Raw genomic sequence first — 23,728 nt, forward strand, 5'->3', positions numbered from 1 at the left:
GTTGAAATCCTTATTAAATATTCCAAATCAAGCTTTTCCAAGCCTGAGGAGGAGAAGGAAGAAGGGTCTTAACACATGTATTGGAAAAGAAATGGGGTGCTTTAAAAAGTAATTTAAAAAAGATAATAAATTGATATTAACACATTAACTCGTCTTGATTTGATGTACTTTATTATTAAGATGTTTATTAAAGTGTTGCAACTAGTCAGTTAATTGATTAGTCCATCGTCAGAAAATGAATCTGCATTTTTACAAATAAAAATGCCAGAAAATCTCTGCTCCAGTTTCTCAATAGTGAATATTTGCTGTTTTTTTATTAAACTTCAATATCATCCTTTTTTTATGTTTGATTATGTCACCTTGGGCTTTTTGAAATTATGACATTTATCTTTTTACTATTTTTTAAATTTTATGAACCAAATGATAAATAGAAAAAGTAGTTGAGAGATTTATTGATAACAAACATAATCATTAGTTACAGCCCTAGAATATTCGAATTGTCGATCTTCCCAATTATTTTCTGTTTGGTTTATAAAATGTCAGAAAATAGTAAAAATGTCCCAAAGCCCATGTTTATGGATTCACCAAGACCAAGAGTCACGTAAATAGTAATGAAGCATTTAATTGATTAAAAACTAATTGCACAATAAAAATAGGCATTAATAAATTTGTTTACAAATGTATTTATTTAACTATGAATAAATTGACTAAATTACAAAGTAATTCATTATTTGACATTTTAATGGACAATTAAAAGAAGAAGAATGAAAATAATTTACAATGTTTTAATAAACAAATTTATTAATGCCTATTTTTATTGTACAATTAGTTATTAATCAATTAAATGCTTTATTACAATTTACGTGACTCTTGTGGTCCTCCATACATGATGACATAGTAAAATGTTATTTTGTCAGACTAACAGTCAAAACCCCAAATACATTGTGAATATTTGCTGGTTTTCTTCGTCTTCGATGATATTAAATTTAAGTACCTTCTGGTTTTTGATGTTTGAATATGTATAACTGGGGTTTTGGGAAGTTATGAAGGACATTTTTTTTACATTTTATTTACGTTTACAATAAAAAATAATCAACTAATATTCACATTTAAGAAGCTGGAACCAGTAAATTTGGGGGATTTTAACCTCAAAGTCTGATTAAAACAATTAATCGATTGTCATTTTGTGTCAATCAATTAATCCTGTAATCATTTCTTTTATTATAATTATTATAAATACTCACTACTTGGAGGTATATGTAAGAATATATTATATACAATATGTGTATCTGTAAATATATTTTCCTAAACAGGCAGTTTATCTGTATTCATGTTCTCATCTATTGTGTGTGCATCCTTTTTTATTTATTTATTTTTTTATTTTACAAGATATAACAATATGTACATATGAAATTGCTTATTGAAAAAGTAAAAAAACATTAAAAAAAATACAATAAACAATAGAAAGATATACATCTATATAGAGAAAAATACAAAATCAAAATAGATTCTCATCTGTCCATAAGCATTTATTAAACATATAGTTAGTTCTGATTGCCTTCTTATTCTTAATGTTTTTAATCATCGTTGTGCCATACTGTCTCAATTCTTGATAAAAAAAATTCAAAATTAGGTTTGGAGTCCGACCATCTCTTCTTGTGATTGTGTAATTTTCCAAAAAAATAGAATTAACTGCACATAGAACATAATATCTTTGTCCTTCTCATTACCTTCAAAACATATAAGAATGTGCTTTTCCTGAAATTGAAAGAATACAGAAATAAATAAGGGGTGAAATGCAAAGGGCAAACCTTGCATAAATAAATAAATGTATAAAAACATAATAAATACATTATAAAATAATTATTAAATAAATAAAAATATATGCAAAAATGAATAAATAAATCTAAAATTTAATAAAAATAAATACATAAATAAATAAAAGGGAAAATTAAATCGAAGAGCAAACAAACAAAGGAATTATCGATAAAAGATAAATAAATAAACAAACAAATAAATAAATAAGCAAATAAAAAAACATGTTATCAATTAATTAACGGCCACATCCATCTTCAACACCATTTTTGCAATAAATATATATATGTATATATATATATATATATACATATACATATTTATACATATACAGTATATATATATATATATATATATATATATATACATATACATATACATATACAGTATATATATATATATATACATATACATATTTATACATATACATATACAGTATATATATATATATACATATACATATTTATACATATATATATATATATATATATATATATTAAACTTTTTAAAACTTCCTACTTAAATAATGTTTAACATCCACCCAAACTATTCTGGTTTATTGATAAAACAAATGACATATTGTTTCTTCTTCTAATTCACAAGAATACTCAATATCAATTCTAAATCTCTCCAATGTATTTTTTGCTGGATATATGTGATGCAAAATTTTAAAGGAAACCTCTATAACACAATTTGTCCCCCAACTAGCCAAATTTTCCGTCAATTAATTTCTCCATGAAAGCAGAAAGCCTATTGTTGTTTGTGCATCCTGAGCTGTGTACTATATCTGCCTGTGACATCATCATTATTATTATAGGCCGACGGTGGAGGATGTGTGCGCACCTCCCTTTAAGATGCGTCTGTCATCTCTCCGTTAATAGAAAGTCATTCTGCTTGTTTTCTGCAGCAGCAGCAGCAGCAGATCTGCTCCAGCTGGAAGGAGACAAAACACACTTACTGTGGTACATTTAGTGTCGGCCGAACAAAAAACAAACCAGGAAGGAGGAAGGGGGAGGGGGGTTGAAATCCTTATTAAATATTAAATATTAAATATTAAATATTCCAAATCAAGCTTTTCCAAGCCTGAGGAGGAGAAGGAAGAAGGGTCTTAACACATGTATTGGAAAAGAAATGGGGTGCTTTAAAAAGTAATTTAAAAAAGATAATAAATTGATATTAACACATTAATTCGTCTTGATTGGATGTACTTTATTATTAAGATGTTTATTAAAGTGTTGCAATTAGTCAGTTAATTGATAAGTCCATCGTCAGAAAAGTAATCAGCATTTTTACAAATAAAAATGCCAGAAAATCTCTGCTCCAGTTTCTCAATAGTGAATATTTGCTGTTTTTTTTTATTTATTAAACTTAAATATCGTCCTTTTTTATGTTTGATTATGTCACATTGGGCTTTGGGAAATTATGACATTTTTTATTTTTTTTTACTATTTTCTAAAATAGTATGTACCAAATGATTAATAGAGAAAGTAATTGAGAAATGTATTGATAACAAAAATCATTAGTTACAGCCCTAGAATATTCTAATTGTCGATCTTCCCAATTATTTTCTATTTGGTCTAAAAAATGTCAGAAAATAGTAAAAATGTCCCAAAGCCCATGTTTATGGATCACCAATATGTCTATCCAATGGATACCATTATTGACACACAGTACACCTGCACTGAATGGACTGTAATGCTGTGCAATATGCTGCCTTCCAATGTGTAATTGTATGAAATATATTAATTATTTATTTATTTTTTATATTTTTGAGAGTTACAAGTTCTTTTAACATGGTCATGGAGCATATATATACTGTATATTTGTATTCTGGGGGTATCGTTCCTATGCAGAGGGTAGTTTAGTTTATTTATTGACAACACTGAGGGCGTTTTATATTTTAATAATGTATTTATTTATTGTGTTGAGTTGAATGTGCTTATAGTTTGTACTGTAATTACCTTGTGCCTTTTCTAGAATTCGAATGCTCAGAATTCCAATGTACTTTGTTGCAAATGGCAAATAAAACTCTAGAATCTTGAATCTTGAATCTTGAAGACCAAAAACACACACACTTACTGTGGTGCATTTAGTGTCGGCCTAACAAAAAACAAACCAGGAAGGCAGGAAGGAGGTGGAGCTGATGGAGCTGATGGATGATAGGTTGGATTGGCTGATAGGTCCTCTGCGTCTCTGCGCGTAAAGAGAGGCGGAAATGAGAGGGGGTGTCCAAAAAAAAAAAAGAGTAAATCCTATCCCTTTAAGAGCAAGTGGGACATAGCGGTGCGAGAAAAGGAGAGGAGGGGGAGAGAAGAAAGAGGAATTAAAAAAGAAAAGGAAGAAAGAGACACAGGGAGGGAGGAGGGAGAGCGGGGCGATAAAAAAAGAAAGATGACATCCTCGCAGCTGAGCGGCCGAGGTGGAGCGGGAGGCTGCGGCCCGGCGAGAGCGCCGCTCGGCCCGGGCACCGCTTGACTCCGACAACGAGGCTTCGACCAAACACCCGAGTGGCCTAGTGGGGAGAGATAAAAAATCGGGGGGAAAAAATTCATAAATTAAAAAACAAAAGCATGAGCTGCTGTGCTACCAGATTATAACATATATTGTGTTTTTCTTGCGTACATTTATTATAATAATTTGTTTATTTGCTAATAATGTAATATGCGTTTTTTTTGTGTTTTTTTTTGGTATTATTGCGTTTTTTTAGGGAGATATTTAGTGGATTAAAGTTAGAAACCCAAAGTGTAAAGAGAGCATTTGTTTTTGTTGGAGCTGGCCTGCTGCTGTGTGTGTGCTGCAGCCTGCGTTACTCAACAGCTGCGTGCATTTTAATTGACAGCATTAGAGGGCTAACACTCAATGAGAGAAAAACATATTTTTGCAGGCGACTTTATTCACGTTTTTTCAAGCAAAAATCCATCCAGAAGCTGTCGGTTTCCTGCTGCAGAACCGGGCGACTGTGTGCGCCCTCTTTCACCGGCTGGCCTCGATCATAAACCATGCGAAGAGCTGCTCTCCTCGATCTCAATCAGGAGCTGACTTTATAATCTCCATCGCCGTGGCGCAAAATGGATGCTGCTTGGAGCAATTTTCTCTTCCAGGTAGGCTTTGTTGTTGACTCTTTTGTTTTTCTGCTCTACTTTACATTTTATTCTCACAGTGTGTGTCCAGCAGCAGTCTCTCCTCTTCCACACATCTCGTATTTCACCCACAAGATAATGCTGTGACTTGTGTTTACATTTGGTGATGGCCTTTTTCTACTTGCTTCTCTCCAGAATACTCCCACCCAAAACCAAGTGGAGGGGAGCCTCCAATCAGAGCTCATGCCAGTGCATACGAGTTCTCCCCAGACCCCACCCACAGAGCACATAGCACAGCCTCCCTCCACTGTGGACACTGCTGCTCTCAGTGAGGAACCCCTGCCTGGTGAGGGACACTGCACTGCATCCTACACCTGTGGAGCAGACAAGAGTAAATACACCACACACACACAACAACTCTCTCATTTGCATAATTAAAGTGTCATTGAAAGTCAGTCATGTGATTAAAAAAAACAAAAAAACTGACTTTTATTTTGGTGATTTGCAGGTGAAAGAATTTATATTATTTCAAGAGCAGAAACAATTGACAGAAAAATAACTGGCAACTAAACTGGGAACTAAAAAACTCAAAACAAGAGTCGACACCAACAGGAGAATACACCATTGTTCACCATTGGCAGAGCATTTTGGCAAATTTTTCTTGGGTGCTACCCACATAATCAGCTGTGCTGCTCATCCCACAAATGCATGATCCTTACAAGTTGGACATCATTGTGAACGTGAATAAACAGGCTTTCCGACGATGTAAAATACAATGTCAATTAGCATTGTAACAACAGAGAAATAATCCCACAAACACAAGTTTCCGGACTTTTTTCCCAGTTTATTTAGGGCTGTCGCCTCTTAGTCGACTAATTACATGTTTTGGTCGTAGTCGACTAAGATTTTTTTTGGTCGAGGACAGCCCTACTATCTTGTGGTTCAGCATAAATTGATTTAATAGACACCAGCACCCTGACATCTGATGTCAATTGCAGGGGACAATCCTGCGCAGTATGGATGACACATACAGTACAGTAATTGCCATATGATTTTTGCATTGAACACGTTCAAAGCGGATGTAAAAAGAGATTGTATGCTTCACAGTTGGAAGCAACTACAACTATTTTGGTAATTGATTAATCATGTAAATAATTTTTTTTATGCAAAAATGACAAAAGGTCACTCCTTTCAGTGTCTCAAATGTGAATATTTTCTAGTTTTCGTTGCCTTCTATAATAGTAAACTGAATATTTTTTGGATTTTGGACTGTTGGTTGGACAAAACAGACAACATGAAGATGTCACCTCGGGCTCTCGTGATGAACATTTCTCACTATTTTCTGAAATTTTATAGACCAGACGATTCATTTTAATGATTGCAGCTATTAAACAGTGAGTTACTTACATCTTCAAATTGCCTATTGGAGCAGTAATGATCAAACGTGTTTTCACCTGCATATTATCAAAACCGGGTTGACTGAGAAGATGTTTTACAGATGTTCACTTTGCTAATTGTGGCGTTTACTGACCCATAACCACTTGATATTAACTTGAATATCAGTCATTTACTCTCTAAACCTGTTTTCCTGCTAGATGTTACTGTTTGCCTGGTTATTATAAATTACCTAAAAAAAATACAAAATCACTTTCTTCTTCTTTGAAATTAACTTTTTGTCTTTCTGTATTTCCTCCCGCCTCCCCGTGGTCCAGTGAAACAAGTGTCCCGGCCGGCCCGCGTGCCCCACATCTGTGCCATCTGCAACAAGCAGTTCAAGAACAACTACAACCTGCGGCGGCACCAGTCGGTCCACACCGGGGTACGCATGAAGGACAGGGCCAGAGAGCAGGCGGAGGGGGCAAAGGAGGGAGCAGCAGGCCAGGTGGCGGTGGCGGCCCCGTCGGCGATGGCGGTGGGGGCTGGAGGGAGGGTGGAGAGGACCACGGTGCCCCTCTCCCTGCTACACCTCTCCGCACCTCCCCTTCTCGCCCCTCCCGGCGTGCTGGCGGGGGCCCAGCAGCCTCCCCTGGGTAGTCAGGATGGTGACGGGGTTGCCATGGCTAACGTAATGGCTAGTGTTAACCCCCACGCTCCGCCTCCTGCTGCTGTCGTCATGGCCACAGGGGCGACAGTACAGGTGGGTCAGGGCCTTGTGGAGATGGCTGTCGTCAACCCCAAACCTTCGAGCATGTTGTTTCCTAAGCTGCCTGGCCACAGGGATGGTTACGCCACCTTTTTGTGTCACCTGCTTCGTATTCGACTGAAACTCTCCTGTGTGTTCAATTCTACAAAGCGTCCATGTTCAGTACTCAGTTCAGGGACCAGTAAATTCCATCCCAGCGTTTGGCACTGGTCCCCAGTTTGAGAAACAACGTGCTAGAAGCCCCCCCACGCTCCCCTGCATGTTCTCTGTAACACAAACCGTGTGAAAGCAGATAAAGACTTAAAATCAAGTGGGAGGTAGTTCATCTAACATGCCAATCAACTGTCAGAGTATCTGTGTGCATTTGCATGGCTTTAACAAAAAGATATAAACACGTTACTATAGTTGTATTTTTTTTTTTTGGTGTGTATACAACCGTAATTCTGCTTTCCATCTAAACTCTGCAGTGTGTTCATCTGCTTGTCTGTTTCTGCCTCAGCGGCCCTCGAATCCCAACCCGAACCCGGTGAGGAAGAACCACGCCTGCGAGACGTGCGGGAAGGCTTTCCGCGACGTTTACCACCTCAACCGCCACCGCCTATCCCACTCGGACGAGAAGCCGTTCTCCTGTCCCATCTGCCAGCAGCGCTTCAAGAGGAAGGACCGCATGAGCCACCACGTGCGCTCGCACCAGGGTGGCGTGGAAAAGCCCTACGTCTGCCCCCACTGTGGCAAAGCTTTCTCCAGGTGAAAACATACACTGTCAGGGTTGAGTTAGTAGAAGAGAAAGACATCTTTTAGCTTAGCTGAAGACCCCAAAGTGCTTCTTTCTGGCTTTTTGCACAAATGTTTACACCTCTACTTTTGAAATGATGTGAAAACATGAAGCGTTACTCGTCTTAATATGTCGACTCTCTTTCTCTCCCCAAGGCCCGACCATCTAAACAGTCACGTGAGACAGGTGCACTCCTCAGAGCGACCCTTCAAATGCCCGGTGCGTCATGTTTATGTCATATCCTCACCTGGCAGCTGCACACAACATAGTTTTTTTAGTTCATTCATGTTAACAATGACCTTGTTTATTCCAGATTTAACTCAAGGTCGAGGTCTTGTACGTTACTGTACTTTAACCTGTGTGTCCTCAGCAGCCTCGTACTGATATCCGTTGACATGAGATAATGAACATTGAGGATATTACCATGGAGGCTGATCTGGATATAAAGTACATGCCTTTCTGAAGCATAATACGAAGCAGGTGTAATTGCACCGTAATTATAACATTTACATGCAGCAGCTCAAAGCCTGATATTTACATGAGCATGACAAACGTACTTCATCACGTACTGTACATTTTATGAGGTTATTTTCCATAAAAGAGTTGTTTCTTTTAGTGCACACATTTTTTTCAAACTACATGTGCGTAGGTTTTTATATATTTCTCTGTAATCACGCGTCGTTTCCATCTTTTTTCTCAGACCTGTGAGTCCAGCTTTGCCACGAAGGATCGTTTGCGCGCGCACATGATTCGCCATGAGGAGAAGGTGCCCTGCCACATCTGTGGCAAGCTCCTGTCTGCTGCTTACATCACAGATCACATGAGGGTGCACAACCAGTCACAGCACCACGTTTGCCACCTCTGTAACCGCAGTGAGTACACATGCTTTCGTTTACTAGTTTACATTAAAGCGTCCATCATCAATGTTTCCATATTAAAGGGCGGGTCCATTATTATTATTATTTATTTTTAAGGTTTTTATATCATTCTGTAGCTTCACAGTGGTGTTCCTTTTGTATTCAAATCTGAACATTGAAATTTTGGTCAAAGTACATACTGTATGTTTTAGTGTCAAAATGCTAGTTACTCAGCAAACCCCTTTGATGATGACGCTGCTACATGTATACATCCTTATAGTCAGCATATTAACATTACATACAGTAGATGGCAGTGGGCAGCAGACAGGAGTACCGGCACGGAAGCTAAGCAATGTACCGCTGTGTGGACGCCACGTTCTATAGAGCTTTAAAGCAGCTTTAAAGCAGCTTTAAATTCAACCTCTTGTAGCTTTGTGTAAAAGAGCAAGGTTATTTATTTGTTTAATGATATGATGAGATGCTATTTCACCACAGCCCCATTTTCAGTGTTTATTATTGTCCTTTTAAAGGTCCTTTCCTTTCCTCCATCAGGCTTCACCACGCTGACGTACCTTCGCGTCCACGCCCAGAAGCACCACGGCCAGGAGTGGAAGGACAGCCCGGGGGGCTTCGGCGGCACGGCCTCTGGCGGCATACTCGTCTGCCACCTTTGCGGCGTCCATTGCAAGACGCCCGTCCAGCTCCAGGGCCACATGGGCACCCACAACAGCCAGGGTAACCCGAGCCCCATCACCTCTAACGTGGCTGGCAGCAGCTCCGTCTCCCTTAGCAACATGGTGACGGCGCCCACCGTGTATGTCACTGGCAACACGGTGGTGGACCTGCTCGTCACGGACTGCTCGAGCATCGCGGCGCCACAGTCCCACAGTTAGCAGTAGAGAGCTCAGCAATAACAACCTCAGTCCCTTAGCAGAGGGCAAGGTTAGAGAAGGTTAAAGTTACGCGTAGATGCTGATCCGGTTTCAGTTTGTTGTAATGTCCCCACTTATAGGTAAGGTTAGGATTAAAAGGTGGGGGAGATTAACTCCAGTCAGCGTTGAAGGGCAGTATCGCCGCAGAGCTGGAGCATCGGAGGAAAGGAAGCTGTATTAATAGAGCGATGAAGTCATGGAAAGCGGGGGCTTTGTGGCTGCAGCAGGTTCATTGACACTAACGACAAACATGGATGTGTTGTCCACATATTCCTGAATGCTCTCGTGCATTTAAGACTCCAGTGAAACTGTGGTATTGTGTGCATCTACTGTATTACTCTCCCCTCTCTGCCCTCTCTCTCTGCACCCCCTCCTCAACCCCTGGCATTGGCTGCTCTCTGCAAGTGCACCCAGTACTGTATATCTCTCACCAGCTCTGATCTTACCTCCATTTTGCAGCTCACTTATTGAGAATCCAAATGGCTTTGCGTTAAGAAGCAGTAGGGAGGGAATAGCTCTCAGAAAAAAACATAACGAAGAAACCAGTAGAAAAGGAAAGTTGTGTGTGTGTGTGTGTGCGTGTGTGTGAGTCAGGGCTCCGCTAGCATGTTAGCTTCACAAAACTAAAAATCAACATTTGATTTTGCAAAAGCTGTAACGGCAGGTTATTAAAGTCTCTAGAGGGGCTGTTTATTGATCAGGACAGACGGCCATACGCGTTGTGGTCACGTATGGAATTTGTGGGATGTACTTTTGTTCATTTTGTTTCCTAAAGGTACAGAGATAAGAATAGAGTCGCGTTCAGGAGTGTCGAGCACCTTAAAATCGTTATTGTTTGATTCAGCGAGGATCAAAATGGGTTTGAGATTTCTTGGATTTTCTTGCTCTGAGTCTTCCTCTCTGGGTCTGGCCATTTAAGAAAAAAGAAAAAAAATGCTAATCAACACTTCAGCTTCTGACATGGCAACTCTTGCACCAGAAAAACTACCTTTTTTTTGCATGAAAAGTCATGCTTATTGTTAGGGAGCTGTCATGACAAAAGAAAACAGCAGTTCCACCGAGTTAGCTGGCTGTTAACAATAATATTTATAAAAGTGTTGATTTTTATTCAGAACGTTTTTAACATTGTCGGCCATTCATTTGATTGTAACCGTCATCGCCATAGTCCTTTTTTTTTTGTTTTCTCTATGTACCAGTCCAATGGGTGAAACTTATGCATTAGATTTAGTCATTTAACTCTGTATAGCACATAATGCTCTGAGCGCAAGTCATTATCGTTCTACATTAATCACGTGAAGAATGGTCACCTGTCCGTCGAATATCTTTGGTTGCTTTGAGTTCTATTGTGAGTGACGTGGTGTCGAGAAAGGGCTTATAAAGTCACAAGTACAATGGGAGTTTGACACCACTTGGTATGCTGTAAAACAAATCCTGGTTTTGTACTGGAGTGCTTTTTCAGTTTTGTGTTAATATGTTACCTTGAAATTTGTAGTTCTTTCTTCCTTTTCCTTTTTTTTTTTTTTTCTTTGGAAATGTGTTCTTCCTGTTGAGAAAAGTAGTGATTTTATTAAAACGGTTAATTTTAGGTTTTTCTCCATCACACTAAGAAAAAAATAATACCTCTACTCTAGGATTATGTACAGCTCTTGTGATACATCTTAATGCCTTATCGTACTCAACTGCATTTTAATTCTTTTATGATGAAATATTTCAAATCTTAGTCATGGATTCATTAAGAATATTAATGGGATGTATTTATATTTATATTTTTATATTTCTCAACAGTATGCATGTCTAAAAGGTTGTTAGAGCAAAAAAAAAAATCGACGATGCTTAATACAGTCATAAATATTATGTTATTTTGTAGATGACGTAGAGATCATGTTATTATTTTGTAATTTGGACAATTTAAAGTAAAAAGAGTAAACGGGCTTTGTTTTGTGTGCTGATCTGTTCACCTACTACACGTCATCTGTAACACTTTAGAATAAGGGTACAAAACACATGCTGTAGTGATGCATAATTAACACATGACTCATGATGATTTAATGTGTGAAATGCAGGATGTGTTATGATTTCCTGTTGCTCAGAAAGGATCGAGTCACTGAGTGTATTTTATTAGCTGACGCATCAATGAAAATTAACTCACAGTTAATTTATATTATTTATATGCCACCACATTAGTACCCAGTTACACAGAACATTTCCGACCCACGCATTTGATCAGCCTCTCTGAAAGAAATAGATATATGAAGCTGTTTTAGTCAGACGCAAACATGTACAAGTTGCTGCATGACCCAAGAGACAATAGATGAAAAAACAAATCAATCCTTAACACTGTTAGTGGAAACATTTCCATGACAACGTGACTTCACATCGACATAATTCTTGCACAGCTACAACAGAAGTTATCTTAAAATCAATGGTGATTATCAGAGAGGCTTTTTTCTAGATACAAAGATCAGCTCTTGCAACACTTATGATAAATGTATTCAATAGTTTCTGTCAAGAAATGTCTGACAAAGGTACCGAGCTATTCAATAAGTTTAGTGTTGGCAGAGTGCAGGATCAGATTTTTTATACTTATTGGCTGCGTTCCAAATTGCATACTTTTTCTTTTTACTTTTAGTACACACTGCAGCTTCCCTTACAAAGTACGTGCTGTGTCAAGCAGTATTCATACAACTGGGACATACTACTTTGTCATAACATTGTGCCTTGAGCTTTGACCCTCTTGCTCATACAGCATATCTACTGCGCAGAGGATTGTGGGTCAGAATAGCCAGAAAAACATGCTGCAACATGCGACTGGATGTAGTAGAACATCCTGGTATTTTTGGCATACTACATTTGACATACTATGTATTGGACATACTAAATCTTTTTCTGGCATACTAAATGGTATGGTAGTATGGGTATTGGAACGCACATACTATTCTCCCAGGCACCTGTTTACATACAAAAGTGCAAAGATCACTTCCTATTTCCTGTATGACGTCTTGCTAGATAAATCACTTTAATCCAGTGTTTAAAAATCATGCTAAGAGGAACTAATTCTCTCCGTTGACAGTAGCATAAAATACAGTGGAAAAGAATGAAACACAGGCTATGCTGTGTGTTTCTTAACCTTGACAAACGCGTTCTCACACTATAACAATGCTATCACTGTCAGCATCACTGCATAGTAAAGCTGAACACAACATGTTCAGACACATCCTCTACAAACTGTTTAAAGTAAAGTAGGTACACTAAGTTCATTCTGACACTTACACACAAAATAACTCAACAATTAAGTTATAAAACTGAGATTTTTCTTCAACATCTACTTTCTTTCTTGGCATTTTAGAGATATATCTACTTTTCGGTTGTAGAACTTTTCATGGTCTTGTAATTCATGGCAAATATACCAAGTGTTTCATTTGATTTTACATTCAAGACAGGACTGCTCCTATTCCTCAGAGCTGTATGACTGGTGACTAAAACTGAAGCATTGTACTCAATTTGTCCTACTGACTTCTGGTTTCACTTCCATACAGAATCAGAAATACTTTATTGATCCCTGGGGGGAAATTGGGAGACTGCACTTTACTGGATTTTCAAATGGCAAAAGTTACACTTTTTGTAGGCTCTCTAAGGTCTTCATCAACATTTCTGACCAGTCGTAAACGGACCAGCGGCGGAGGAGGTTGAAGGTACAATGTTTTGCAACCTTTGCTTTGCTTCTTACAGTTAGGCTACTATTTTAGAGAGTATGGCTGATTTTGAAAAAATATCTAATTGCGATTTTTTTTTTGACTGATATTGCATTTACGATATTAGAGGGAATGGTAATTTTTACATCATTATTCTCATTTTCATTGAAAAACATTAAAATGATAATGGTGTGATTTTTGTGGGGATCTGTACCAAACAAAGATGTTTTCTTTAGTCTTTAGAGTATGATGTGTAGTCCAGGACTGCAGCACCACAAAATTTAATTCAGAATGGTAATTTTACACAAAATGTTGTGCCTCCTCCTGCGATTTGAATATTGCCTCAATAAAATTTTGATTAATTGTGCAGCCCCAGAGTACCATATTCTATCTCTCTAGAATCTTGCCATCATGTTATTTACCTCAAAGGGTATATCTCACAAGTTTGTGTAGTTAAACCTGGAGTAGGGAGATTGTTTTTGGCATCATTGGGCAAACATTCAATAATAACCTTTCAGCATATTGTAATTCAAGTGTTCTGAGAGAAAACTAGACTTGTGCACCTCCTCATGGCTCTGTTTTCAGGCTTTAAAAGAATCTAGCCCGTGACGGGAGACTTTGGCCAATCACAGGTCATTTCAGAGAGAGAGGGTTCCTATTGGCTGTGCTTCAGCTGGTGGGCGGTGCTTGGTATTTCCCCAACTGATCTCAACATGGTTGTCCGGTCACAAACTTTCTCATTTTACAGCTAAACAGTACACTACAAGATATGTTTCTTGAAACATTTGAGGTGAGAAATAGGCATTACAGTAACAGAATATCAACGCTGCCTAGTTTGACCGTTTGATCGGAGTTCACAAATGATTGACAGCTGCTCAGAGACGGCAGGCTCCAGCTCGGCTGTGATTGGTTGTCTTTCTTCCGGTTTGTGAAATCTTGCAGATGCCATTAGGAGGACCGCAGGACACCGGAGTACTTCTTGAACTCTTTAACAGATTTTTTTTTGCAGTGTTGCATTGATTGGTATGTAATCTGCAAGCCTCCAAAACATATCAAGGTTTGCAATGCTGCAAAAATGTCTGAACCATGAACCTACAAAAGCATCTCTGATAATGTGCAGATAAAGGCTGATAATTGATTAGTTTATTTGCAAAAAGCAAAGGTCAAATGACTGATCTCTTTACAGACATAAATGGTAACTATCTGAACGTCTTACAATGCTTCTTTTGATTAAATACATAAATGCTTGTTGCTGAGTGCTGTTGTTGAAATTGTTGTTTTTTTTCTTCATTTCTTTGAGGTATTTATTTGTTTTGTCTTATCTTTTATTTGTTTTCTTTGTTAGATATGTGAAATACATGAAATGTCATGTCTCTCTTTCTTTGATTATACTGTGGAAATTCTGACTAAACATTTAATTGTATAATTTAATTATTAATATGTGTTCGTCTGTCTGTATGTGTATATATGTTTATATGTTTATATGTAAAAATCAATAAAAAAATATTGTTTAAAAAAACCCCATAAATGCTGAATCCTTTTGTTTGCATGTGAATAACTGTGTTTTTTAAGTGGACAGATTGGATATTGCAAATATTGTTTAAAAAAAATACATAAATGATGAATCCTTTTGTTTGCATGTGAATAACTGTGTTTTTTTTAAGTTGACAGATTGAATATTGCAAATTCTGATTGCAGCTTGAATGGATGCCCTCCATTATGGGGAATCCACTCAACGTTTCCCTGCATAAGAAAAACCCAATTTCCAAAAATGCAGTGCAGCGACTGGTGCAAATGTTCTCGTCATGACATGAGCTGCTGCTGCCTGGACCTGTAGGAACAAGCTGGCGCAGCAGCAGTCAATCCACAGCGTTGAGTCAAGCTGCATCATATGAGAGGACTGAGAGACAAGCTGCATCTCTGCTGCTGCTGCTGAGAGACACACGAGATGACATAAGCTAGCATTACCTTGAACACCTGGATCAGATTGTGCTTTATAGTCAGTTTTATTGAGCTATTTGCTGCTTAAGCTTGCTATAGAAGCAGGCCAAGTCACCAGATGCTCCCAGCTGAGCCTCCCTCCTCACATAGATGTCATAGATCCGACCTGCTGCAGGCTGTAAGCGTTAGCTCGCCGCCGCTGCTGCTGCTGCTGCTGCTAGCCTCCAGACACTGAAGTGGCCACATAAACATGCGGATCATCGAGGCGGAGACCCGCGGGACATCTCTAAACAACGCCTTCTGCAGAACACGAGTCTCCACTAGCCGCTGACTGGACTCTGCAGGAGTCTTTGTGTAAATGTTTTCATTTATTCTAAAACATGTGGAGCTAAACTCACAAATCAGTTAGCTAGTTAGCTTAGCTTAGTTGCTAACCGCTACAAACAAATAACAAGCTAACAAAACAATTAGACGTTTCTATAAATGAGTCACAAAACATGTGCCATGTTATATTAAATTATCAGGTATTGTTTATTGGGTGTCACCGTCTTGCTAACTGCAGTTATTTTAATGAAAACAGACTAACTGTCTTAGTTAGCCACATTTCGGGAGATGCTAACGCTGCTAGCTCACGTTGCTAGCTCACGCTCCTTGCTAACGTAGCTAGCGTCATTGTTAGCATTCAACAGCGCAGACAGTTGGTTCATGCTCAGCTTACCTAAGCGAGGGAGGACATTTGATGATAGCAGTGTCTGTCTCTGTGCACTTCATATACACACTCACATGCTGGCTGACCTCCTTGCTAAGATACATAACGTTAATGTGTGTTACTTGTAAGCTGGCTGGTGTTAGTGTGAGGTTCAGTAGCCGGTGTGTTTGATGTTAGTTTAGTACAGTAAAGTACATTAGACTGTGTGCTCTCTGACTCAACATTGATTTAGACAAGTTAACAGTTGATCAGCTTCGATACCAGAGTAGTTTATGTCAACATACCGGTCTCCTGTGTGGTTACATATCTGTCTCAAAGCTTGGCTTGGATATCGTTTTTCCAAACAGGTAACATTACCTCACGTTGTTTTCCAGGACCTCTGAGCTCCAGCAGCTCATTCTTATGTCGATATCTTTCGACGTTCAGGATTTAAAAAAAAAAAGCGCAATGCGTATTTTGCTAATGGATTTCAACTTTTTATTGAGTCAGCTATAGTGTAGTGTAAGCAAACCGCATTAAATTACCACATGGTTGCTATAAAGTGAATAAGGTGCACAGTGTTATGTCATCAGATGGATAGAGAGCAGTGCATGATGCACAAAAGGGCACTGTACTCAGTATTTATATGCTGCTTTGGATCCCAGGTCCTTTTCAACATTTAAAACAAACCTGTTTTCCACATTGTGCCTGGGCTGTCTATGACACCCCATCTGTTAACCTCACTTTCATCTTTATTGTACATAATAGCCTCAAATGAAGCTAGAACAATGTGCTCCCACAATACTTGTGTTTTTATTACACAAACAAATTGTGGACAGTATTCACTGCGTTCACAGGACTTCTTTGTGCTCTCTGTCCCAAAAGCTCGGACAAAAATTGGGGAAAGGACTTTTGCATATTCTGCACCCTCAGCCTGGAATTTGCTCCAAATTGACCTAAAAATCAAGGAGCTGGTAGCATTAAATATTTTTAAATCTGAAATGAAGGCTTTAGAAGCAGACTCTATGGCATGCCATGTTTTTAGCCCCCTTGTTGTACAGCTGACTCCCAGAAAAGTTGCTTTTTGTCCCCTCATTTGTCTTTAGATAGTTCTCTTTTAATGCAAATTTTAGTGCTTTTAGTGTTTGTGAATTGTATTTTATCTCTATTTGTGTCTGTCTGCAACTTTGTGTTCTTGCTGCTGACTGTCTTGGCCAGGTCTCCTTTGGAAAAGAGGTTCTTAATCTCAATGGGACTAAACTGGTTAAATATAGGTTAAATAAAAAAAGAATGTATTGCCACATATGTTGGACTTTGATAGTGTGCTATGTTTGTTATCTTAGTAAGAGCAGCCAAATGTATATGCATGGGAGTTGCCGCTAGTGAGATCAATATGTTTATTCACATGTTTTTTTTTTTTTGTGTGTTTCAGAGAGGGGAAAGAGCGACGGATCTCCAGGACCAGATTGCACGCTGAACTTTTTGCCTCTCAGACAGATCGCCAGGGACCATGCTGACCATTCTAGCTGCTGGGTCTATGTTCTTTCCAGGTCTTTTCCTGCTGTCCAAACAATGCCTGAAGTCAATTCCAGCGCTAAGGTGGAGCGAAGGAGATGCTGTCATTGTATCTGCAAGGTGAGATCTTCTAAAAACTTGTTTATTCTTTTAAGTGTGCCTCCCAAAATTCCAGTACTGAAGTGGTGCTTTTACAGCTGTACCATCCAAGCTGTTTTAGACTTAAGCTCATTTGCAGTTTTTTTGCATGACTCATAGGGCTGTCCCGAATACCCTTTTTTGGGCTTCGATGAGAAATATTCAAAGGTATTCAAAGCTTCACGGCGCGGCGCATCACAGCAGGCTGACATGTTCTTATATCTGTCGGTCTCCATCTCCCCCCATTTCAGTGACCGGGCCAGAGCAGCTGCCGCACTACTGTACACACACGCAGCTCTACACACAACAAACAGCAATATCTGTCTGAGAATAACTAAAAATAATTAATGTTGAATATTAATAATGCAGGATTATTCCTTATTTCATGGGCTATTTGGGGATTTATGCATTATTATTACATACTTAAAAAAATAAAACAAAGCATTCAAATACTGATTTCGAGGTCGAATACCATGGCAACGGTTGAAGCTTTGAAGCATTCGGGTCAGCTCTATTCAAGTATGACAGGTTGTTGCAGCTGCACTTTTTACCAAGAGCTTTCAGCTGCATATTGTTTGCAATAAAAGCGTAAGGGCACTGCTCTCTTACCATGTGTTGACTAGACAGTCTAAAACCGTTCATTACATCGGCTAATGAGAAATACATTATTTGTTGTTAACTTGCCGTCCTCTGCTCCCAGGTTGGTTTCATCAGTTCAGGCAGTCATGGCCTCCTCAGCTGGCTACATCATTGCTTCTTCCTGCGAGGACATCCTCGAGGACCAGTAAGTCAAGAAACGCTCACCAATATATTCCAGCCCATTCGACCAGTCTGTCCTGTCTTTTAAATGCATGTAACAAATCCACTGTCACAACTTTGTAATTTAAAAGGCTTTTAAGATGCACTATGCAAAGGCACTTTGGGTTATACATCAGCTACAAATGTATACCAAAAATGTAACTTAATATTGATGCCTTGACACATAGCTGCGAATGTCAGGTGCTGTATAAGAGTGTATAAGCAGTTTTTTCTCATTAAAACTGCTCTGTTTGAGGGAATTTTTCCTATTTAATTGATATCTAATCATTCCTTTCTGTTTTAAAAGTCTGCTTTTCTCCCTCTCTACACAGGCATTGGCTGACAAGCGCTTACATCATGTTTGCTGTCCCCTACTTTGTGTACGACATCTACGCAATGTTCATGTGCTACTGGTACAAGCTACGGGTCAAAGGGCATGAGGAGGCCTCGGCAGCGCCCCAGCACATGAGCACAGCAATGACCAGCTACTTGCGTCGCGAGTTCCTCATGGTGCTGCACCACGTTGTCATGGTCACCGTCTGCTTCCCCGTCTCTGTGGTAACTGTCACCCGTTGCTCTTTCTGTTGGGCTGAGATTTCAGTGAGGCGAGGGAGGAGTATAGCACTGAATTATCTCTATGCAGATACCTACTCTTAGGTAGTTTTAGCATTTTTAAATCTTTTTTTTGTGGTTATGGGAAAGTGTACCATTTTTTTCTTTTAACAGTATACTTTTTATACAGTATACATCCACAAGTTGGTCTGACTCTGGGAAAGTAAAATGTTTTGCTTGTTATATATTTAGCTCTTTAGCTATATATTTATTTCCAGAGGTGTATTTATTGCAAATCTACCAAAAAGTCCACCAAGGAACAAAGCTGTAATTGCATTCCAGACAAATAATCAACCTCTTTCTCTCTCTCCCTCTAGTTTTGGCGAAGAAAGGGAGATTATTTCCAGGGCGTAATGTTCATGGCTGAGCTCAGCACTCCATCTGTCTGCTTAGGAAAAATACTCATCCAGGTAAGTGTCTTGGTTCAGCCTCAGAGAAGATTTGGGTGCGTTGTTGCATGTGCATGTGTCGCACTAAAGTTCTTCTGCACTCTCCACTTCCTTTTTTCCCCCTTTTTCATTCAACGGAGAATATATTTCCGGTCATTCCCAGCATGCAGCTCGTTCATCTCAGGCTCCTGTTGACTTACATGAGCAGCACTCGGTCATTTACTGGTAACACAGTTTGCTTGAATACACACTGTAGGAGCTGCACCCACCCCACCTGTGTTAGGTTTGTGTGGATGTGTGTACAATGCTTCGGTGTCTGGGTGAAGGTTTTCCCTCCACTGCTTTCTGCTCAACCCCCATCTGAGGCTCCCACAGCTGTTAGCCTCTGAATATAGCCCCTAGTATTTAGCCTGGATATTCAGCAGATACAATATCAGCTTGTCCTTCTACCCTCTATCACTCAACACCCCGCCCCTCCCGTCCCTGACAACAGTGCATGTGGCAGTTTGATAAACAACTGGCTAAAAGCTGTGGCTTCGTAGAGCCGCCCTCTTATATACCTATAGAATAAAAAACAATGGGGTCTTTAGTGATGGGATGCCATGTAATCCTAGTAGGGCACTTGTGAATGGGCGAGAGGAAAACCTGTTTTAGAGAAATGCGTATCCTCAGTGTTATCTCACTGAAGCAGGTTGAATGTTCATGATAAAAGTGAACTCATCAACAAATGAGAATGTAAAAACAAAAGGACTGCTTCACTGACACACACACTTTCCTACCAGCTGCATGGCATACCCGTGCTCTCCATCGCCAACGTGTTCAGTCCATGCAGATAGTATTAACAAATATAACAATGTTAGTTTCAACAATAAAAAGATTAACCCCGTCAGCTTTCACCAAACTGTTACTGCTTGCTTTTCTTTCTCCCTCTCTCTCTTTCTCGACCTCCCTCTGTTTTTTTCTCTGCTCTCAGTACAAACAGCAACACACTCTCCTGCACAAAGTGAATGGGGCTCTTATGCTGATCACTTTTTTCATCTGTCGAGTCCTCCTCTTCCCTTACCTCTACTACGCCTATGGAAGGTATGTCTGTCTTTCCATCTCTTTTTTTCTCATGTTTCTGCTGTCTCGCTCAGCTTGGGTCGGTAACTTGCACAGCCACATGATCTATATATATTAAGGATGTAAGACTCGCGTTTACGCTCCTTTTATGTCTTTGGATCCAGGTACGCGTCCATTCCCTTCCACATGGTGCCCCTGTCGGTGCCCTGGCACACTAACCTCGGTGCTGCTCTGCTCATGGCGCCCCAGCTCTATTGGTTCTCCCTAATTTGCAGGGGTGCCCTGCGACTATTCACGGGCTCCTCCCGCTCTCAGAGACCGCGCGCGACCACTGGCGCCGCCAAGGAGAGGCAGACGGATGGCAACGCGTTGCCCCAGCCCGCCAACGGCTACAGCACGCGCTCCTCAGAGCCCGAGCTGGCCACTCACTGAGAAGAGTGGAGGGGAGGTTGGGGGAGGTTGGGGGAGGGAAGGAAGGCGAATGTACCAATGAGTATGTAAAGGAAAGAAAGCTTCGAGGAGAATGAGTGAGACTTGAAACAAGTAGCAATATGAAGAGAGCTACAGACGATGGCCTCAAATCGCGCTGAAGTGTTTGTGTCCAGCAGTCAAACTCAAAATGATTTTGGTCGCTGGCCTTCAAACACTTCAGCTTCTCAGTTTGTAGGAAACAAGTTGGAGTGTTAGTGCACTCAGTATTTTAAAGATGTCATCGGGCACTGTGACAGATAGGAACATGCACTGACCTGAGAGGAATCTGCCTGGATGTATAGCGAGCATAGGTGGCTATTTCCCTCATGTAGATCAAAATTCAGTCCTCTCTGCCTCACGGTATAGGAAGAGCAGGAAAATAGGAATGTATAATATTGTATGTTTAGTACATTTGCTGTAGATGGAAGGCCTAATTCAGTTTAGTAATGAAAGAAGACCTTCAAAGAAGAAAAAAAAATCCCGGCTAAGCAGTATTTTGACTTGTTAGTGTTTAATATCTGTATCCTCTATGTAGTCACTGTCACTCTAACAAAATGTAACCAACCTGCAGACTGACTCATCTTTTAGAAGAGATAATCTCATAAGACTGTATTCTGCTGCCTTATCCCTTTTTCCCCCCATTCTTTGCAGTTTCTTTAGGTTTTTATTTATTTTTTATCCTCAGAGGAGAAGGACGAAACAGAAAAATGTGACGGGTGTACATAGCCGATGTAAAATTGTCCTTATTTCCATGTCAGTATTAGGTCAATGTTGGTTTTCACTTTTATTTTATTTTTTAGGTTTTGTTTCTAAAGATGTTTTTGAACAATGACATTTCAGCATTACAACAAAACATTTCACCGTTTTACAGCTTAGTGTGCGCAAACCTCCCCCGGACGTCACGGCAGTGCTTCACGTTTCAGTGTAGATATGACTTCATTCCATTAACTGGTATCACAAAGTGTTTTTTTTGCATACAAGGAAGTGACGCACAGTAGCAGTCACTTTAAAATGAGTGTTTTTTTAGTTTGGTGCTGATATAAATCTCAAAATATCCATTTGATTGGCTGGAATATTTCAGTAAGGGATCCATAAAATTTGAGGATTTATAGATTTGTCAGGGGATTTGCAATGTTTGCAGTTTGAAGGGAAACAAAAGCGAAAAGTAGTCTCGCAGGGACGTGTTCCCGCGTGATAGACATGCAGCACATTTATTATGATGTTCCTCATTTATTTTTTAACCATTATTAAGTCTATGAATTGTTTTAAGCCTTTTACATTGTACGAATAACTTCAATCATTTAGCCGTTTATTTGAGCCACTGGTTCTATGAACCTCTTATGAACAAACTGGCTAGTTTTATCATTTCATGTTTGTTTTAAGCAGCTTCACTGTCCTAGAAATGGGTCAAGAAAAAATGAAAACAAAGCTCAGAAACCATCAAGACAGGCCAGCGTGTGCCAAAACATCCGGACAACTGTGGGCATGTTGAACACAGAGCATCCATTCCCCCCGTTCCATGAACTCGTAAGGTACTGCTTCTTGACGATACTAAAACATTTCAACTGATGTACTGTATATTCCACAAAATGCTCGTTATTTATTTGTAAGTATTTATTTATTTATTTATTTGGTTTGTGGTTTTTGAATGCATATTTATGCATACATATTATACTATATGCTTCTGAGCCTTATGTGAAGGCTGTATTGTTACTCCAACTTAGCTAAAATATACTTCTCTGTCCTGAGCCTGCCTCGAGTCTTTTTTTTCTCCCCTAAGTTTTGTCAATGTTGAAAATCTGAATTTATCAAATGCCATTTTTTAAAATCATAATCCTAGTTTGAACCTCACTGCCCCTTTGTAAGGTAAAAGTGAGCCACTAGAGGGAGCCAGAATCTATGTATTTATGAAATGAAATTACTGCTTTGGGTACATTTTAAGCATTGGAAAGTGGACTAGATCTCTGGTTAGGGGTCACCAAAGCTTCACGGGGGGCTGCGAGGACTTCTTGATTTTAATGGTGTAAGACAGCTTTTTAAAAAAATATACAAGTTGGCCTATATCTCAGCATGTCATTCATTTCTGTGAAGAAAACTAAATGGAATTGTTATTTTTAAAGTTTGGATTATTATTTAAGATAACAGGATAAGGACACAGGGAAGACTTGAACACAAGCTGCATTCACAGAGCCTTCCTTCTCTGCTCAACAGCCTCGTCCTGCATTAGAAAAGAACGCAGTTAGGAAAAACCAAAGAGCTAATATGACAACGGCCAAGCGTAAGGGAGAAGAAAACACTGAATTTGACTAAAATAAATAAGGTATTATGTATGTATGATTGTTTAAAAAAAAAAATTATATAGACAGAATTGTATTGAAAGTTACTAAAATAACAGGAAAACTCATCTCTGATGCCATATTCACAGGAAATAATCTGCTCAAAATTCATCCAAATGGCTCGTTTTACGCAAACTTCCTGCGTTCACTATTTGGGTTAATTGCACAATTTATCAGTAGTTCTGTACTATTATTGTTATGCATTAACTATAATATGAAATATCCATATGTCACTAAGTCAGGGGTCGTCAGTTTACTCAATGATAGAAAAGGGGTCCTGTAAGGAAAAAGGTCGGGAAACATTGGACTAGATGATACTCTCACTACGGTACAATATAAAACTGCTTTTAATTGTCTGTTTTATGAAAGGAAATCCACCTGTTGAATGAAATGGTGTACTAGGCCAGGCCATTGTGGGAAATGTCTGTTAATGAGCTTTATTGCAATATGGGTTGAGGTGGGGGCTGTATATGATTTTTTTTGT

General features: G+C 39.2%; 2 protein-coding genes across 4 annotated transcripts; both read left to right on the forward strand.

The window, feature by feature from the left end:
- Positions 1-3,951: 3,951 nt before the first annotated feature.
- mazb (MYC-associated zinc finger protein b (purine-binding transcription factor)) lies at positions 3,952-11,533 on the forward strand. Of its 3 annotated transcripts, none has more exons than XM_074619183.1 (7): positions 3,952-4,916; positions 5,091-5,286; positions 6,608-7,032; positions 7,538-7,785; positions 7,969-8,032; positions 8,514-8,685; positions 9,223-11,533. In XM_074619183.1, the coding sequence occupies exons 1-7, from the start codon at positions 4,884-4,886 to the stop codon at positions 9,561-9,563; spliced, it is 1,479 nt and encodes a 492-aa protein (XP_074475284.1). In that variant the 5' UTR covers positions 3,952-4,883; the 3' UTR covers positions 9,564-11,533. The 3 variants fall into 3 exon arrangements, with proteins under 3 accessions (XP_074475284.1, XP_074475285.1, XP_074475287.1); XM_074619184.1 differs by having other exon boundaries at positions 7,969-7,999; XM_074619186.1 differs by having other exon boundaries at positions 5,091-5,241.
- A 3,681-nt stretch (positions 11,534-15,214) lies between these two features.
- tlcd3bb (TLC domain containing 3Bb) lies at positions 15,215-22,656 on the forward strand. Its single transcript, XM_074619290.1, has 7 exons — positions 15,215-15,589; positions 17,356-17,558; positions 18,277-18,360; positions 18,707-18,932; positions 19,304-19,396; positions 20,349-20,458; positions 20,602-22,656. Exons 2-7 carry the CDS (start codon positions 17,434-17,436, stop codon positions 20,867-20,869), a joined length of 906 nt encoding a protein of 301 aa, XP_074475391.1. The 5' UTR covers positions 15,215-15,589; positions 17,356-17,433; the 3' UTR covers positions 20,870-22,656.
- The last annotated feature ends 1,072 nt before the right edge of the window (positions 22,657-23,728 follow it).

The sequence above is a fragment of the Sebastes fasciatus genome, chromosome 20 (genome assembly GCF_043250625.1).
Source record: "Sebastes fasciatus isolate fSebFas1 chromosome 20, fSebFas1.pri, whole genome shotgun sequence".
Classification (NCBI taxonomy): domain Eukaryota; kingdom Metazoa; phylum Chordata; class Actinopteri; order Perciformes; family Sebastidae; genus Sebastes; species Sebastes fasciatus.

Coding starts and splice junctions, on each gene's coding strand:
- mazb (XM_074619183.1), top strand. CDS start 4,884: ATGGATGCTGCTTGGAGCAATTTTCTCTTCCAG. Junction 8,033..8,513: donor AGCGACCCTTCAAATGCCCG/GTGCGTCATGTT, acceptor CTTTTTTCTCAG/ACCTGTGAGTCCAGCTTTGC. Junction 8,686..9,222: donor TTGCCACCTCTGTAACCGCA/GTGAGTACACAT, acceptor TTCCTCCATCAG/GCTTCACCACGCTGACGTAC.
- tlcd3bb (XM_074619290.1), top strand. CDS start 17,434: ATGCTGACCATTCTAGCTGCTGGGTCTATGTTCTTTCCAGGTCTTTTC. Junction 18,933..19,303: donor TCTGCTTCCCCGTCTCTGTG/GTAACTGTCACC, acceptor CTCTCCCTCTAG/TTTTGGCGAAGAAAGGGAGA. Junction 19,397..20,348: donor TAGGAAAAATACTCATCCAG/GTAAGTGTCTTG, acceptor CTCTGCTCTCAG/TACAAACAGCAACACACTCT.